This window comes from Mirounga leonina, unplaced genomic scaffold (assembly GCF_011800145.1).
Source record: "Mirounga leonina isolate KUSES-001 unplaced genomic scaffold, KU_Mleo_1.0 Mir_91, whole genome shotgun sequence".
Lineage (NCBI taxonomy): Eukaryota > Metazoa > Chordata > Mammalia > Carnivora > Phocidae > Mirounga > Mirounga leonina.
In genome coordinates this window covers 50,451,571-50,471,363 of record NW_023270839.1, presented here as the reverse complement: position 1 = coordinate 50,471,363, position 19,793 = coordinate 50,451,571, and the positions used below count along the sequence as shown (strand labels likewise).

The 19,793-nt window shown below is 37.7% G+C and overlaps 1 protein-coding gene across 5 annotated transcripts in view; it reads right to left on the bottom strand.

The window, feature by feature from the left end:
• Positions 1 to 19,793, bottom strand: part of NRG4 (neuregulin 4) — a 175,250-nt gene that overhangs the window by 110,109 nt on the left and 45,348 nt on the right. For 4 of the 5 annotated variants that reach the window (XR_004677229.1, XR_004677228.1, XM_034993539.1 and 1 more), the window contains 2 exons: positions 6,465 to 6,530; positions 2,167 to 2,260 (listed from right to left, as the gene is read on the bottom strand). Coding sequence is in view for 3 of the 5 variants with exons in the window: in XM_034993539.1 (XP_034849430.1) it covers positions 2,167 to 2,260; positions 6,465 to 6,474 (104 nt within the window). In the remaining 2 variants the exon portion in view is untranslated. Of the gene's footprint in view, positions 1 to 2,166; positions 2,379 to 6,464; positions 6,531 to 19,793 lie in introns of those variants that run through there. The other variant, XM_034993541.1, reaches the window with a different exon arrangement.

Here is a 19,793-nt window from a genome sequence, read left to right as displayed (position 1 = left end):
AGGCAGTCACTTAACCAACTGAGCCATCCAGGCACCCCTCATTTTCCTTATTTTTCTATTTCCTTAGGTCTTCTTTCCCCCTTTTCTCTAAGGTTTTTCATGATGAAACATGAAAATGTAAATTAAAACTGTGGTCAGCAAATGTGGGGTAATACAAATGTTCTGTATATTGTTATGGTGGTAGCAGTTTCATGGGTATAAACATTTGTCAAAATTCCTCAACTGTGCACTTTTAAAAAGTAGTTTATCATTCATAAATTATATTTTTGTAAATAGATTTTAAGATGAAAGAAAAATGTAGAGGCACCTAGTAGGTACAAAACAATTGTTGATTTGTTCTTCTATCTCCTTCTTTTTCACTTTATTAACTTGAGAGGAAAAATACTTAGTCACTGCTTCCCATAGGGAAACCTCTAAGAACATCTTGAGATAATTATGAGGTTATTTCTCTGTCTCCCCTCCTCCATACTAAATCTCAAAAATTATTTTTCACTTTTCCTATGAATTTTACTTTAGAAAGATCTTTAATGTAGATTTTATACCTCTCATTTCAGTTAAAGAACAAAAACAGAGTAATTCATGCACATGCCACAAAAAATCTTGATGTTTAGGTGTTAGCTCCACTAAAGTCTATGGACATCACTGGTAGTAATATGTTGGTAACTCATGTATTAAAACAGGTTTATTGGGGCGCCTGGGTGGCTCAGTCGCTAAGTGTCTGCCCTCAGCTCAGTTCATGATCCCAGTGTCCTGGGATCGAGCCCCACATCCGGCTCCCTGCTCTGCGAGAAACCTACTTCTCCCTCTCCCACTCCCCTTGCTTGTGTTCCCTCTCTTGCTGTCTCTGTTTCAAAAAATAAAATAAAATCTTAAAAAAAATAAAATAAAAATAAAAGTGGTTTATCGGGGTGCCTGGGTGACTCAGTCCCTTGAGAGTCTGCCTTCTGCTCAGGTCATGATCTCAGAGTCCTGGGATCAAGCCCCACTTCAGGCTTCCTGCTCAGCAGGGAGTCTGCTTGTCCCTCTCCCTCTGCCCACTGCTTGTTCTCTCATAAATTCTTAAAAATCTTATAAATAAGTAGATAGATAGATAAATAAATAACGTTTATTATCTCCCCCTTAAATCCTATCTAACCAAACTCAAAGGAAGCCAGCTAAACAAGTACTATTTTCAAGTCTTTTATTGATCTGGCTATATACTCCCAATGTGAAATCATATTATTTAAAACAACAGTAGCTAAGACAGACTTCTTTTTTATTTGTTGACACCATTAGAAAAACTTAATGCTTCATTTTTTAAATATATCAAATGTAAACTTTGATACAAATGATAAGGGAACAGAAGGCTAGCTAAAAACAAAGCACAAGCTGACACCCTGCAACCTCCCCCCACACCCAATCCTGGGTGGGATATGTGACATTCTTCCAGGAAGTTCCCAACTATCTTAATGTTAATGCCTTGCTAGAGGGAAAAACAACTTTAACTTGACAATGGCAAGTCCTCTGGTATCCTGTTGAGTCTTCTTTAATATGATAATCCTTTTGAAACCTCCCTTTTCCTTACCTCTCTCAACTGCCAAGTATAAAATCAGCCACCCCTAACAACCCTGGGGCAGCAGCTCTTTCTGCCCAAGGGTCCTGTCCCTGTGCTTTAATAAACCACCATTTCGTACCAAAGACACCTCAAGAAGTCTTGGTCATCGGCACCAGACCTCACCCCACTGAACCTCACCTATATTCCAAAACCACTCCACCAACAGTTAATTGTGCATTTATGTATTCTAAACTCAGCAAAATGTCTCATGTTGGGCTTTTGTACATTAGTGAATTCTCTACCTGTTTTGTCATTAATATTAAACATAGAGTGTCTTCCCTAAATTGCTAAAATCATACAGAGTTCACTGAAATGGATTATTATAAAAATCGGATTAGGCTTGAAACTACCACCAATCTTCAAAATAAACAATTTGAGCAAGATTGTGATTTGCTACTTTTTGTTTTAAAAGTATAATTTTGTTCTATATAATTTTGTTCTATATAAATAAGAAGAGCATTCCTCACACTTTTCATCTTATACTTTTTGTTCAATATTTATCACTTCTCAAAGACGTTAGTAGATAGCAAAAAATAAAATGACCCTCCCCCACATCAGTTCATTTCACTTACCTACAAAATGGGCTGGGAATAGTAGGTACCACATAACAAATCCCTCCATTCAGGCAAAATGACCTGTGACTGGGACCACAGGGCTCTTCGTGATCTAAACACATACATAAATTAAACAGGGAAAAGCAAACAAGCAAAAGAACTAAGTATCTTAGAAGTAATGAGGTTTTGGAATATAGGTGAAGTTCGATGGGGTGATGTCAGGAGTTGACACCTAAGAAAGAATTCTTGAGACACCTTTGGTGCAAAATGGTGGTTTATTAAAGCACGGGGATAGAGGGGCGCCTGGGTGGCTCAGTCATTCGGCTTCGGTCTTCGGTCCAGGTCATGATCCCAGAATCCTGGGATGGAGCCCCACATTGGGCTCCCTGCTCAGCAGGAGGCCTGCTTCTCCCTCTGCCCCTGTTTGTGTTCCCTTTCTCACTGTCTCTGTCAAATAAATAAATAAAATCTTAAAAAAAAAAAAAAAAAAGCATGGGGATAGGACCCATGGGCAGAAAGAGCTGCTGCTCTGGGGTTGTGAGGGGTGGCTGATTATATAGTATGGGGTTGGGGGAGGTATGGAAAAAGGAAGGTTTTGAAAGAACTTTCATATGCTAAAGAGGGCCTACAAGATAATGGAGGGATTGCCATTGTCAAGGTTGTTTACCCCTCTAGCAAACCATTAACATTAAGATAGTTGGAAGCTTCCTGGAAGACTGTCACACATGTCCCACCCAGGGGTGGGGGGACATTGCAGGTGTCAGGTTATGCCCTGTCTTCAACTAGCCTTCTGCTCCCTCATCAAGAAGTAGCAATTTTAAAAATTAGAATGAAGAAAAAAATAAATTAAAATTAAAACAATTAGAATGAAGAATTCGTTCTCAAAATGAGGAACTTAGGGGTGCCTGGGTGGCTCAGTCGTTAAGCATCTGCCTTCAGCTCAGGTCATGATTCCAGGGTCCTGGGACTGAGCCCCACATTGGGCTCCCTGCTCAGCAGGAAGCCTGCTTCTCCTTCTTCCACTCCCCCTGCTTGTGTTCCCTCTCTTGCTATGTCTCTCTCTGTCAAATAAATAAATAAAATCTTTAAAAAAAAATGAGGAACTTAATCTTATTTCTTATTTGATAAGCATGGCTTTCTAGCCCTTTGAGGGAAAAATTAATCTGTCTTAAGGATATGGCCATTAATTATAATAGATTTATAGGCTATATTACAGAAATAGGGAATCTCTATATTCATTAGATTTTTAAAAGGCAATTAGGACCTTAAAGTAAACAGCAACTTTCTCATTTAATACTGAGATTCTGCAGCTTTGTTTAGAGCATCTCTGTTCCACAGGTGTATTTAAATTCTTTTCTTTTTAGGTGCCAAATTCATTAAACTCTGAAATTGCTGTGGGAAAATTATTTATATAATTGAAATAAATTGATTTCCAAAATTATCTTTCTAAATATTTCTATGTATGACAAATTTAAACTGAAAAAAAAAAAAGAAAAACCCAGGCACGCCTGGCTGGCATGTGACTACAGCCTGGCTAAGTTGGTAGAGCATGTGACTTTTGATCTGGGGTTGTGGTTCAAGTCCCACGTTGGGTATAGAGATTAAATCAAAATAAAATCTTTAAAACAACAACAACAAACCCAAAAAGTAATCTTACAAAGTCTCGATATGCAAGAGGATTTTAGGTAATAGCTGGTAACTGAAAAGACATCTAAAGTTCTAAAGTAAAATTAAAAACCTAGTCATTGTTTGATATACAGCCAAAACTTTTAGAATATTGAAAAAATAAACTTCTATTTCTCTCTTGCTTGCTTTTTCTCCCCCCTCTTCTTTCTCCATCCTTACATCCTTCTTTATCTTTGAACTCTCCTTTATCCTTCCTTATCTCTTTGCCTTCCTTGTCTCCCATGGTACCTTCTTCCTTCCATCCTGCACCTCCTTCCCCCAAACCTATTTTTTTTTAATTTTCTTTCACTTCTGGTGACCAAACCATTATATAGAAAAACTTAGAAATAACTGATGAGGGAATAGAAGACAAGCTGAGGACAAAGCAGAAGCTGACACCTCACAACCCTCCCCTGCCATGGGATATATGTAACATTCCTAATGCACTCCTGGCTGCCCTAAAGCTAAGGAAAGGAAAAACAGATAATTAAAGAGATCACAATCCTGCAAGACCTGAGTCTCCCTCAGTTTACAAATGTCTTAGCAATCTACAAGAACAAAGCATTTCTATCAATAACCTAGCTTCCAGAAGGAAATACAGATACAATTAAATGTCCTTATAACCTGCAGCCCATCCAGATACTTGAAGTGGGCAGAGTGTAATGTTTCTCCAGGAAGCTCCCAACTATCTTAATGTTAATGGTTTGCTAGAGGGAGAAACAACCTTAACTTGACAATGGCAATCCTTCCATTATCTTGTAGATCGTCTTTGGCATATTAAAGTTCTTTCAAAACCTCCCTTTTTCCTTACCTCTCCCAAACCCATACTATATAATCAGCCACCCCTTACACACCCAGGGCAGCAGCTTTTTCTCCCGTGGGTCTTATCCCCATGCTTTAATAAACTACCATATTGCACCAAAGGCATCTCAAGAATTCTTTATTAGTTGTCGGCTCCAGACTTCACACCATGAACTTCACCTATATTCCAAAACCACATCATAACTATAGAATTCACTGAATCATTATGAGGGAACATAAGGCTAGCTGAGGACAAAGCACAAGCTTGACACCCTGCAACCTCCTCCCTCCTCCCACTCCTGGGTGGGATATATGTGACATTCCTCCAGGAAGCTCCAAACTGCCTTAATGTTAATGCCTTACTAGAGGGAAAAACAACCTTACCTTGACAATGGCAAGGCTTCTGGTATCTGGTAGGTCATCTTTAGCATATGAAAGTTCTTCTGAAATCCTCCCTTTTCCTTACCTCCCCTAATCCCCAAGTATATAATCAGCTACCCTTCACAATCCCCCTGCAGCAGCTCTTTCTGCCCCTAGGTCCTGTCCTCATGCAGATGTCTCAAGAATTCTTTTTTGGCAGTCAGCTCCAGACCCTACCCCACCAAACCTCAACTATATTTCTACATCAACTATACTACTGTTTATAATTAGAAAAGCAAATTGCTGAACACTTTATCTTTCAGCCTTGAAGGGGGAATTTTATTGCTTTAAAATTGCACATTGTTGGTTCCTAACTGTCTAGAAAATGACCTAGAATCATGTAAAGGAGAAAAGGGCATTACTCAAGTTTGGCATTCAAAAAAAATAATCTAGCATTTATTTCCCACTAAGTTTCAACTTGTTAATATATAATTGTTACTGAGCCAGATGTTTCCACCACCAGAATTTAAAAATTTTAAATGTTCCTTTTACTTAAGAATTGAGAATAATCTGCTTCACCACAACATAACAATACAGGCATAAAAATGTAAAGAGGAGAACAATTACAGGGTGCCTGGGTGGCTCAGTTGGTTAAGCGACTGCCTTCGGCTCAGGTCATGATCGTGGAGTCCCGGAATCGAGTCCCGCATCGGGCTCCCTGCTCGGCAGGGAGTCTGCTTCTCCCTCTGACCCTCCTCCCTCTCATGCTCTCTGTCTCTCATTCTCTCTCTCTCAAATAAATAAATAAAATCTTAAAAAAAAAAAAAAAGAGGAGAACAATTACAAAAAACTTAAGTGGGAAAAAAGAAAGTAAACCAAACAGAACTAATTCTTCTGGATTTTTTCTTTTTTACACAATGGCATGCTTCTTTATAATCAAACAACTTTTAATAAGATAATGTTTACCATTTTTCAGGAATAATTTGGGTAACAAATAAAATCCCAATTAACATTACATCAGAATCATGGAAATCATCACATAGGGTTTTCCACTGAGGGTGTGGAGTGTAATTTTATCATAGAATGCTTCCTGTAGCTGAAATTAATGTCCTTATTTTTAACTGGATTATAACAAGCCAGGTTCTCAACATCTGGCATTTTATCTATGAAGAATGCTCATCTAACTTGAATCACTATCTCTGAATCTATTTGTTATCTTGATTTCACCTACTCTTGTAAAATTGATATCATACAGAATAAGCTAGAATTTATCAATGTGTAAAAAGCAATAAAATAAAATAGTTTTATGGTTAAGTCTAAAAATAGTTTCATGCTATAAAATGTAATCTTTCAAAACCAAAATATTTCAGATTTCTGGAACAATTTTAGATAGGGAAAAATATAGATTTGCATTAATACACTTTTTGTGGGGGGTGGTTCTATTTCTATGTGATACCCACTGACAAAAGTATAAATTTACAAGAAATTACCTGTTGACATCTTAATTTTTAAATAGTTTCATTCTTGGTCAAAAGTTTAGGGTTGAAAAACAGCACCTAAAATTAATAATTTAGGAGAATTTATTTATTGAAGGCATTATAAAAGTCAAATATTCTAATAGCAATATACTTTTAAATGATGAAAACTAAGACATTATATGCTAGTGACAAAATTCTTTGGTTAGGGCATCTATTTTTTGGATACTTAATACATATCAATAAAAAAATAAACATAAAAAACTAAAAAATCAACATTAAACAGTATAAACACACTGAATATAAGTGATTGCCTAAATAATGTAATCTTAAATCTCTGCAGAAAAGTCAAGTTTTATTTTTAATAAACATTATTAATGTAGTAGTATACTATATAAGATTATACACAAAAGATATGACTCAGTAAATTAAACTGAATGACCTGAATTGACTTTTTACTTTTTCATAAAGCCTATTTCTAATCTGACTTTAAACAGAATAACTTCAAATTTTTCAGCTTATCAAAAATAGATAAAATACACTACAGAAAAATCTTTAACAGCATTTAAAAGGTTTGCATTTCTATAGAAACTTTGAAACTTTTATTAAAGAACTGTTAAATTTCCTGTAGATTGAACTTTATTTTTACCAATTTACATATGCCTAAATTTAAAAAAATGTCTGGCATCTGGCAAAGCAAATAGCTATTAAGACATGCTTACGTGTGAAGTTATCTGCTCTAACAGAAACAAAGGACTTAACAAATATATATGAAGAGATGAAGGATACTCTGTGATTTACAAGCTCTCAATTTCATTTTATAAAGTGACTTACTCCTGGCAGAAAGACTTTGTAACAGAAATCTCAACAACTTCCTATTAACACAGGAGTAATACCCAGGTATTCGCAAAGCCAATCACTCTTTCTCATACAGACAAGCAATGAGAGACAGAGACAGAGAGAGAAATTAAATCTACTTCATTTGAAACAATCACTGTCTCACTGCATGAGACCTTTTTCCAAACAAACAGAGCTTACCTCAATAAAAACTTACATTCATACAAACAATAAATTTTGTTGGATATGCAGTGTTTCAAAAGTTTTCAATACTGCAGCCTACAACAGCTGTGCCTTGCATTTTATGAAACACTGAAAATCAGATTTATATGGCTGCAGTGTGCAGTGTGGGCGAGGTTGAGACAAAGACCAAGGTGTGCACAGAGGTCAGGCACCAGCCAAGGGAACCACCCCTTTCAGTTCTCATGTTCAGAGTTGCAAATGAAGCAGAATTTTATTCATAAAAGGACTTGTACTAAGCTACCCGTTCAAATCACTGTCCAATTTTTAAAGTTATAAAATAAACCACATTCTTTATGATGTAAGAAAGATGTTAGGGTTTGAAGCCGACAGCGAAGAAAAAATTCTTGAGGTGTCTTTGGTGCAAAAAGGTGATTTTATTAAAGCACGGGGACAGGACCCATGGGCAGAAAGAGCTGCACTAGGGTCATGAGGAGCGGCCAATTATATACTTTCAAGTTGGGAGGGGGTTAGGGAGTGCATAAGTCTCTAAGGAATTTTGTAAGCAAGGTTTCCAGGACCTTGAGGGGGCTAGCTATTGTTGGGAAAAGTCATTTATTATGGGCTAATAAAACCTTAGTTATGAGACCCTTCAGATGTATATCGGTGGGTCATATGCTTGGGGGGTGATTGCCAAAACATATCTTGGGTTTAGAGGTAAAGGAAATTTCTAAAGGAATTTTTATATGTTAAAGTAGACTTACAGGATCCTGGAGAGTCGGGTTAAGATTGCCTTTTGCCCTTAGCAAAGTGTCAACATTGAGGCAGTTGAGTCCCGAGAGGAATGTCACTCTGCCTGTTTCAAGGACTTGTCATTGGGCTGTAGGTAGTAAGAAAATTTAATAATTTTTCTTCTGCCTTTGTTTCCCATATCATTTAGACTCCTTATCTTTGCATATGGAATAATTCAAGGGTGCTGTGTAAAGTTGTGGAGAAAAGGAATTTTAACTGGGAACTTATGGACAAGTGTTCCATAGGGTATTTTTAAAAAGGAAATTGCTTCTGAAGCACATGACATTTATATAAATGATGATTTCAAGAACTTATAAAACTAAAAAGAGGTAATAGTTCCAATAGAGCATATATCACCATGTTCAATTTGAAATGAATATAATTACTGAACATGATTAATATTGATGGCAACAAAACTACCAGCAAAATAATATATGCCTTAAAGAAAGCTATGAGTTTTAAAAATAATAAATAATTTTAAAATGTTTACTAAAACTATAATTTTGTTTAAATGAAGTACAGGGTTCTTCATCATATAATTATCTAAAGTATGCAAAGCATTTAGATGGTTATCTTTTCTAAAATCACAATTCATACATTACTATTTGATTTAACACTGAAACTATTATATTTGTTCTTTTAAGAAAATATTTAAATAAACTCATATAATCCCATGCTCTAAAAACAATTCATTATTGCATATTATTTCCCACATTCAAGGGCAATTTTACATAGCTACATAATCTTTATATATGTATACATATACATACTCACACACATATACATATCTATCTATTGACTATCTTAATCATGTTATCTTACAGTGTTTGAATTTTAAAATGGTATTTTTGGGGAACCGGGGTGGCTCAGTCTTTTAAGCTTCTGACTCTTGATTTCAGCTCAGGTCATGATCTCAGAGTTGTGAGATCAAGCCCCAAGTGGGGCTCCATGTTGGATGTGAAGCCTGCTTAAGATTCTCTCTTCCTCCCCCTCTGCCCCTCTCTTCCCCTCTCCCCGCCATGCACAAGCACACACCCTCTCTAAAAAAAAAAAAATGGTATTTTTATGAAAAATCGGTAAACTTTATTTTATTTGAACTATAGAACGATGATACTGTACACTAACATGAAAATGACCATTAAATCTTGGGGTGCCTGGGTGACTAAATCAATTAAGACTCTTGATTTCAGCTCAGGTCATAATCTCAGGGTCTTAAGATAGAGCCCCACATTAGCCTCTGCACTCAGCAAACAATCTGCTTCTCCCTCTCCCTCTGCTCCTCCCACTGATCTCTAATACATAAATAAATAAAATCTTAAAAAAAAAAAGAAAAGAAAAATGACTACTAAATCTTATATAAGAGATAATGGTCTGTGACTTCACCCATGACATTCAAGATGTATTATTCAGAGATACATCGTGGCAGTTGGTTTGGTATTAATTATTTTTTGCACAATGCAAATAAACTTTACCTTTGAGTCTATGTGATTCTAAAGTAGGAAATCTAACATTTTTTTTAAAGATTTTATTTATTTACTTGACAGAGAGATAGACAGAAGAGCACAAGCAGAGGGAGTGGCAGAAGAAGAGGGAGAAGCAGGCTCTGCACTGAGCAGGGAATCCGATGCGGGACTCGATCCCAGGACCCTGAGATCATGACCTGAGCTGAAGGCAGACGCTTAACCATCTGAGCCACCCAGGCGCCCGGAAATCTAACATTTTTTTAAAAGATTTTATTTATTTGTTTGCCAGAGAGAGAGCAAGAGAGAGTACAAGCAGAGGGAGTAGCAGGCAGAGGGAGAAGGAGGCTCCCTGTTGAGCAGGGAGCCTGATGCAGGACTCCATCCCAGGACCCTGGGATCATGACCTGAGCCGAAGGCAGATGCTTAACCAACTGAGCCACCCAGGCTTCCCAGAAACCTAACATTTTTAAAGCTAACTTTTTACTCTAAATGAAAGTTTTGGTCTCTAAGAACAACAAAAATGTAACAAGTAGCTTACTATCTTTAAGAAATGATGGACAAGGGCGCCTGGGTGGCTCAGTTGGTTAAGCGACTGCCTTCGGCTCAGGTCATGATTCTGGAGTCCCGGGATCAAGTCCCGCATCGGGCTCCCTGCTCGGCAGGGAGTCTGCTTCTCCCTCTGACCCTCCTCCCTCTCATGCTCTCTGTCTCTCATTCTCTCTCTCTCAAATAAATAAATAAAATCTTTAAAAAAAAAAAAAGAAATGATGGACACATAAACAAGTAATTACAAAAATGTTTTAGGCTGACTCATTTAAACCATATTTGAATTTACAAAAATTACAATTTCATTCAATTCATCCTAATATAGTCTCACAGAGACCTATAAAGCCACTATATTAATACACAAAAAACAAAGCTTAACTGTTAAAAAGAATTAGGGAAAGACTCCAAGAGGATGTATTATTTGTGCTGAATCTTGAAGAATGAGCAAAAGTTTGTGAACAGAAATGGATGAACATTCCAGATAGAGGTAACAGCATGTTCAAAGGCACAGAAGAAAAAATGTATTCCTAATGTACTCAAGTTAATTGCAGGTAGATTGCAGGCCAGGATGTGTGCCGGATATGTGTGTGGAGTGTATGTGGATTTATAGGAAGGCAGGATGGTGGGGGAAAAGAGTGGCAGGAATAGTTATTGTAAAATAAACAGGGTCCACGTGCTAGACTTTATCTTAAAGGCTTAAAGGATTTGTAGCAGAGGAGAGACAAGATCACATCTGCGTTCTTGAAAATCATTTGGATGGCAATGTGGAAAATATATTGCAACCTACAGAGGAACTGATATCAGGCAAAGCAGTTTGGAGCCTATTCTAATAATCAAGAACAATGAAGAAATAAAGCAATAGGCATGAAGATGAGAGAGAGAGAATTAAAGATATGCTTAACAAGCACACCCAGAGAATGGGTGAGCAGTGTATGAAAGAAAGAAATCAAACTTACTTTTACATATCTATGAGGGAAATGTACTGGAAACCACAATGAGATATCATAGCACACCTTTAGAATGACTATAATAAAAATGACATACAATAGCAAGTGCTAGTAAGAATATGGAGAAACTGGATCCCTCATACTTTGATGGTGACACAGCCACTCCTTAAAAAGTTAAACATAAATTTACCACAAATGTATTCAAGGGAAATGGAAAAACAGGTCCACACAAAGACATATAGGAAAATGTTTAGAACAACATTATTCATAATACTAAAACTAGAAATCACTCAAATGTTTACTAACTAATAAATGGATAAACAAAACATGGTTATAGCCATACACTAGAATGCTATTCAGCAATAAAAATGAAGGATTAGAACATATTACAACATGGATTGACTTCAAAAACACACTAAGCAAAAGAAGCCAATTATGAAAAATCACATACGGTATGATTCCATTTATATGAAATCTTTGGAAAACACAAATCAATAGAGACAGAGGTAGATTAATGATTGCTTAGGACTGGGGCTGGACACAGGAAATGACTACAAATGAGCACAAGGGATCTTTTTAGAGTGATGGAAATGTGCTAAAGTTGGATTGTGGAGGTGGCTGCATAAACTCTAACTTTGATGAGTCATTGAATTATACACTTAAAATAGGTGAATTTTATGGTATATAATTTATATCTCAACAAAGCTGTTTAAAAACACAAAGTGGGGTCACCTGGGTGGCTCAGTCGGTTAAGCCACCAACTCTTGGTTTCAGCTCAGGTCATGATTTCATGAGTCATGAAACTGAGCCCCAAATAAGGCTCCACGCTCAATGAGGGGTCTGCTTAAGATTCTCCCTCTCCCTCTCCCTCCACGCCACTCGCACGCACTCTCTCATTCTCTTTCTCTAAAATAAATGTCTTAAAAAAAATAAAAAAACAAGGGAATATAGAAACAAATTTCATGAGTAAGATAATGATTTCCATTTGGTCATGTTAAATTTCAAGTGCCACGGGGACCTGTAAAAGGAAAACGTTTGAAACTGCAGATCTTGCATTCAGGTTAAAATGAGGTTCTAGATAAGAGATTTGTGATTCAAATTCCACAGGTAGGTTACTCAAGCTATTTATGTGAATGAACTAGGTCAGAGTGTGCATGTGTTGTGTGAGGCAGAGACCATGGAAAACATCAATATTTAATGGTTGGAGAAGGAGCTCATTAAGAAATTATCAGGGAGGGGTGCCTGGGTGGCTCAGTCGTTAAGCGTTTGCCTTTGGCTTGGGTCATGATCCCAGGGTCCTGGGACTGAGCCCTGCATTGGGCTCCCTGCTCGGTGGGAAGCCTGCTTCTCCCTCTCCCACTCCCCTTGCTTGTGTTCCTGCTCTATCACTCTGTCAAATAAATAAATAAAATCTTTTTTTTTTTTAAAGATTTTATTTATTTATTTAATTGACAGAGAGAGAGACAGCGTGAGGGGGAACACAAGTAGGGGGAGTGGGAGAGGGAGAAGCAGGCTTCCGGCTGAGCAGGGAGCCTGATGCGGGGCTCGATCCCAGGAGCCCAGGATCATGACCTGAGCTGAATGAAGGCAGTCGCTTAACCAACTGAGCCACCCAGGCGCCCCTAAATAAATAAAATCTTAAAAAAAAAATTATCAGAGAAATAAGAGAAGAACCAATGTGACCAATGCAAGATTTGCTCCACAGTTTCTGGCATCAGTTCTCTTGTGTTTATTTCCGTAATTCAAAATCCTTATCCTATTTCTATATTCAGCACCCTAGACAACCACTAACTCCCAGCTAGCAAAGATGAGGCTTTGTTCCCTTCTACTACCTTCTTCCTCTTTAATTTGAATGTTTGATAAGTTACACTATATTTATTTCTTCTCTTGGTTACATGTGTAATTTTAAATAATATATCTTAATCAGTGAACTTGAGTCAATTCACTGACACCTTATCACGTAAAATAATAACTGTGCTGCTAACTTTGCTTCTACCTTTTCTTTCCCCACTTCCTCATTCTGTTGTGATAGCTGTATCTTGACTCTTACATCACACAGGTTTTCAACATTTATATTCTGATATGTAACCCTAATGAAGTCTTTCTTAACTTTGTCTCTAAATTTACTTTAAAAGTTGAAAACCGGGGGCACCTGGGTGGCTCAGTCGTTGGGCGTCTGCCTTCGGCTCAGGTCATGATCCCGGGGTCATGGGATCGAGCCCTGCATCGGGCTCCCTGCTCAACGGGAAGCCTGCTTCTCCCTCTCCCACTCCCCCTGCTTGTGTTCCCTCTCTCGCTGTGTCTCTCCCTGTCAAATAAATAAATAAAATCTTAAAAAAAAAAAAAGTTGAAAACCAATAAACCACAGTTTTATTAATATAACTATGTAAATAGTATTCACAGCAAATTCATGCAGTATGAAAAATAACAGCTTATTTTGTTTCAGTGTCACAATATCTGGGCCACTTATAATATTCCCAGCAGCAACATAAAATAGATTTTCTTTTCTTAAGCTGTAGATTAAAATGTTATATTTACATTTGCATCTTATTTGTACATATAATTTGGCAGGGGCGAGGGGACTGAAAAATAATGTGCTTTATTATAGATTCTCAAATACTCAGCTCTTAATCATACTATTTACTGCATGTAGTCCCCTTTTATTCTCTGAGAGATCCTTTCCAAAGCTCTCCTCTACCTCCTGCTCAAATCTGTACTGAAGGTTCTCTAGAACTGCTACCTAATTCAGCTGTCATTCTAAAATTTCCCTTGCATGACCTTTTGGACGATTCTACTTCCTGGATCACCTGTGTTCCTTTAGGTTTACTTTCTCATTTTCCTGCATTACATCATCAACTGACTTCCTAAAACAGGATGTGGTAGAAACTTTGAATTCCTGCATGACTAAAGACATCTTTCTTCTGTCTTTGCACTTGAATGACAGTATTTGACTGGTCATATTAATTTACATGGAAAACAAATTTTATATTGCTTTATTTTCTTCTAGTATCCAGTAATAAAGATAGAAGTCCGATGCCAGTCTGATCATTAAAACTTGGAAGTAACCTGTCTGGTTGTTCTCTCACTGCCCCCCCGGGAAATATTTAAAATCTTCAATTTATGTTTGGGGTTCTGAAGTTTTGAGAATGATACCCAGTCTCATTCTCACAAAAAATTTTTTTCCAAATAGTGCTGGACAATCATTTTGTGCCCTTCCTATATGAAGGCCCATGTTACTTAAGCCTTAGGAAAATTATCTATTATTTATTTTGATAATTTCCCCCTCTGCTATAAAACTCCTATAATTTGGATGTTGAACACCCTAGGCTGGTCCCCTTTGGGTCTATATTTTGTCATATTTCCTTTTATCAATGTTCTGGGAGATGTTTTTCAACTGTACCTTTTATTCCTACTTTCGACTTTTTTTAAAACTTTAGTGATATCTTTAATTCCTAAAGAGCTTTTTATTCTCTTACTAATTTTCTTTTTTTTTTTTTTTTTTTTAAAGATTTTATTTATTTATTTGACACAGAGAGAGACACAGCGAGAGCAGGAACACAAGCAGGGGGAGTGGGAGAGGGAGAAGCAGGCCTCCCGCTGAGCAGGGAGCCCGATGCGGGGCTCGATCCCAGGACCCTGGGATCATGACCTGAGCCGAAGGCAGACGCTTAACGACTGAGCCACCCAGGCGCCCCTCTCTTACTAATTTTCTACAACTGTTCCCATTTTAGGGATTCAACAACAATTCAAATCTCTCACAATATACTGGTTAAAAAATATCTCTAGGTTCTATTCGGTGCCCCGCATTATATCACTTCCTTTCAGGATCAGTTTTTCTGTTTATCTTGGTCTTCTCTATTCTGTTGCATTTCCTCAAATATCTGGTAAGGCTTGGTTGTCTACTCACATTTAAAACTGCAGTACTGGGCGCCTGGGTGGCTCAGATGGTTGGGCGTCTGCCTTCGGCTCAGGTCATGATACCAGGGTCCTGGGATCGAGTCGCGCATCGGGCTCCCTGCTCCTTGGGAGCCTGCTTCTCCCTCTGCCTCTCTCTCTCTGTCTCTCTCATGAATAAATAAATAAAATCTTTTAAAATAAATAAATAAATAAAACTGCAGTATTTGGTTGATTATTCTAGATAAGGGCTGTGAATTCCTCTGCTGCTCTTTAAGTAGATCTGTTTCTCAACAGACCTCACACCTTGAGTAAGAACTATGATTAGGTGCTCTATATGCCTGGGTAGAACATCTGACTGGCAGGTTTATTTTCAGGAAGAGCTGGTTGAGGAGCTAGCTAGCCGACTGTAGAGCCATCAGATGAGAGATTAAGGAGGACCTTCTAGAGCAGTGTGGAAGCAAATTACAGATCACAGGTTTCTATATGGCCCTTGAGCTAAGAATGACTTACTTTTTAAAGAGTTGTTGAAAACAAACACAAAAACTGCAAGAAATATATACCACAGAAATCGTAACCTTATAAGACCTGCAAATCTTAAAATATTCGCCATCTGACACGTCACATAAAGTCTGCTGACCCCTGTTTCAGAGCCAACAGCCCATATTGGAAGTCCCAGCTCCCCACTGACTTCACTTAATTTCTTTAGAAAAGAGACTTCTTTTTTTCTTGGGAGTATACACCTGACTGCAATCCCTCCAGCCTATTCTGCATGGGGGGTGAGGGGAGGAGTTATTACCACAGCTGTTTTATATATTGATCTCCAGTTAACTCTTTCCCACACTCCCTACCTTAGTCAATCCTATTTCTTACTCTTGTTCTGTCCTTCCTGTCAAGACTATGCCTGAAGTCCCTCTGGGGTTCTAGCAGGCAGGAGAGGTTGGTGCCCCCAGTTCACTGCAGCCTACTTATAGCACATTGGGGGCTATGGTTTTAATCCACCAACATCTGTTTTCCATCTTCCAGAAAACTGTCAAAATCAGTAACCCTTAACTCCTTTCCTTTTCACCTTTTCATATCTTCCTAGTCTATTTTTTTAAAGATTTTTTATTTATTTATTTGACAGAGAGAGACACAGTGAGAGAGGGAACACCAGCAGGGGGAGTGGGAGAGAGAGAAGCAGGCTCCCTAGTGAGCAGGGAGCCCAATGCGGGGCTCGATACCGGGACCCTGGGATCATGACCTGAGCCAAAGGCAGACGCCTAACGACTGAGCCACCCAGGCGCCCCACTTCCTAGTCTATTTTAATGGGATTTAAGAAGAGATAAGACCATGAGTCCCCATGTACTAAATCCACAATCTTGAACCAAAAAACCAGTTCTCACTATTCCACCCTTGATTCTGAAGGAGAACTACAGATTAAAGAGAAGCTGGTTGGCTGGCAGGTAAAAGTAATCAAGTAGAATTAAAAACAAATATTTAATTTTAAAGTAACTGGTGGAATTAAAGGAAATAAATCATACAGTAAATGTTATAAAGAATCAAGGCAGAACAAAAATAATACATAAAATAAGATGGCTGAAGGAAAATAAAGATAATCATTAAATTATTTATATTTATTATTATAAATCACCCACCATAAAAGATAAAACCCTTAAGACTACTAAGAAACAACTATATGTTATTCAGAGAAAAACACCAAAAACCAAAGATTAAAATTATGAGGATGGACAACAGAAACTAGGTTGTATAGAAATACCAGACAAAAAAAGAAAGAAAGAAAGATCAGACAAAATGGAATTTAGGTAAAAATAAATAGAATAATAAAGTTCACTTTATATTAATAAAAGGTATATTTTACAATGCAACATCTTAAACCACTGTGTACCAAATAACATTGCATTAAAATGTTAGATATAAAGAGAAATGGACAGAAATACTACAGCAGTAATGATTCATCCACACCTCTCAAGTTTTGACAGCTCCAAGAGACATAAAATAAGGATAAAAAATAACAAAAAACTGAATTAACAATGGATAATTTTTGAATTCCCACAAAGTTTTACACCTTTACACCTATCTGCTTTAATCTGTATATGTAATCTGAATGCTAATTTAGTGATCTTAAGAATCCTTGCCAAAAATCAGAGAGAACTCACCTCCTTTTGTCAGGTCCTAATTAATTTATTGTTTTGTTTTGTTTTTATAAAGTTGAGAGTAAAAAATTCAGAAATCTAAGGGACAGAAATCAACCAAAGAGCCTTTTGCAACAAGACCCTTTTATTTCTAGTCAGGTTAATATTATGTTATAATCAGACATCGCTTCCTATAGTTTCTAAGATACCTGCTAATGAGGTTTTTATTGCAAATGCTTGAGCAGCTGAAACTGCCTCTTTTCTGTTCAGCCATTATTAGGAGGAAAAAAAGTGGGGAGCGGGGGAGCAGTTCATCCATGGTCAGTGTCTTTGGTATGACCTGAAGACTGTTTCCTAAAGTGACAAAGTGACATGATCTCCTCTTTTATAAGTTAACAGTTATGATATGGAATAATTTTTTTTCATTTCAGATACTGAGAGAAAAACAACTTCTATTTTCTAAAAGAAATAACATAATTAGCAAGTTATACTTAATGTCTCCAGAGACCAAGATTTAAGAAGCAGAACATTATGCTTCTAGTTCTTCTCCTATTGTCATATAAATTAGCTTTTGGAATTAAATTACCAAGGCTTTGCAGGACTATACTCTAAAAATCCAGTTAAGCAGTCCATTTCTTCCTAGATGCCATGTAGCAAATGGTCACAAAGTCTCTTATACCTCAATCATATTTTCCAAGGTGCTCCTGGCATAGGTGGGTATTAATCATGCCTATTTTACAGATGAAGAGTTTACTGCTTAGAATTGGTGGTGTTTTTGATGGCCTTCAAGCTAAAAATGGTTTTTTACATTTTTAAATGGTTAAACAACAACAAAAAGAATATTTTATGATAATGTAAAAATTATATCCATTTGAAATATGGAATTCAAATATAAATAGTTTCACTGGAACACAGCTACACTCACTCATTCATTTACATATGGCTGCTTTCATGTCACAATAGCAGAGTTAAGTAGGTACAATGGAAATTGTATGGCCTATAAAGCCCAAAATATTTACTATCTGGACCTCTACAGGAAAAGTTTGCCAATCTATGGCTTAGGGAAATTAAGTAACTTGCTCATTACATGGAAAAGTCTAGAATCAAAGCAGGAATATGACTATAAAACTCTGCTTTTAACTAAAATCAAAAAGTATACCTTGCTCAGCACTTGTAAAACATATGATTTGGTCACATATCATATCACATTCTCAATAAATTCTCTATCAGTTAAGATGCCCTGTCTGCAAGTGCAAACCAACTCAAAATGACTTAAACAAAAGTTAAAGTGATGTCATCAAGGACCCAGAATCTTTTTTTTTGTGCTCTGCCAACCTTTTTTGTAGGCTGCCTATATTCATGGCCTCATGCCTGCTACAGCAATCTGGAAGTAACTGAGATGACATCCAGAGGTATAAAAAAACTCTTTACCCTATGCCTTTTTTAAGTAAGGAAAACTTTCCTAGAGTACCTAGCAGACTTTTCCTCCAGTATTATTGGCCAGAATAATATCATTTGCTCATTTCTAAACCAATCACTGACAAGGGGAATGGAATCACCATGTTTGAGTTAGATGATTAAGAGTCAGTGCCCTTGGGGCACCTGGGTGGCTCAGTCGTTAAGCTTCTGCCTTCGGCTCGGGTCATGATTCCAGAGTCCTGGGATCGAGCCCCGCATTGGGCTCCCTGCTCGGCAGGAAGCCTGCTTCTCCCTCTCCCACTCCCCCTGCTTGTGTTCCCTCTCTCGCTGTGTCTCTCACTGTGTCTCCCTCTACCAAATAAATAAAATCTTAAAAAAAAAAAAAAAAAGAGTCAGTGCCCTTGGGCGCCTGGGTGGCTCAGTTGGTTAAGCGACTGCCTTCGGCTCAGGTCATGATCCTGGAGTCCTGGGATCGAGTCCCACGTCAGGTTCCCTGCTCAGCAGGGAGTCTGCCTCTCTCTCCGACCCTTCCCCCTCTGATGCTCTCTTATCTCATTCTCTCTCTCAAATAAATAAATAAAATCTTAAAAAAAAAAAAGTCAGCGCCCTTACAGTTCAGAAGGGACCAAACATTACCTGAAATAGAAGACCACCTTAATAACTGAATAAAATATGGGTTCTGATAAAAGAAGAGAGGGGAAGTGGCTATTGAGGAAGCAGTCAATAGTGTCCACCATATATTCCTTAAGACCAGAAGTCATATAATTTCTAATTTTAATGTATTAAAAAAATTAAATTAAAAAGCTAAAATTTGGGGGGCACCTGAGTGGCTCAGTTGGTTGGGCAGCTGGACTCTTGATTTCAGCTCAGGTCATTATTTTGGGGTCCTGGGATAGAGCCCTACCATTGGGCTCTGCACTTGGTGGGGAGTCTGCTTGGGATTCTCTCCCTCTGCCCCACCCCCTACTTTTTCTCTCTCTCTCTCTCTCTGAAATAAATAAGTAAATCTTTTTTTAAAAAAGTAAAATTTTTGGCTGCCTGGGTGGCTCAGTCGTTAAGCGTCTGCCTTCAGCTCAGGTCATGATCCCAGTGTCCTAGGATCGAGCCCCACATCGGGCTCCCTGCTCAGCG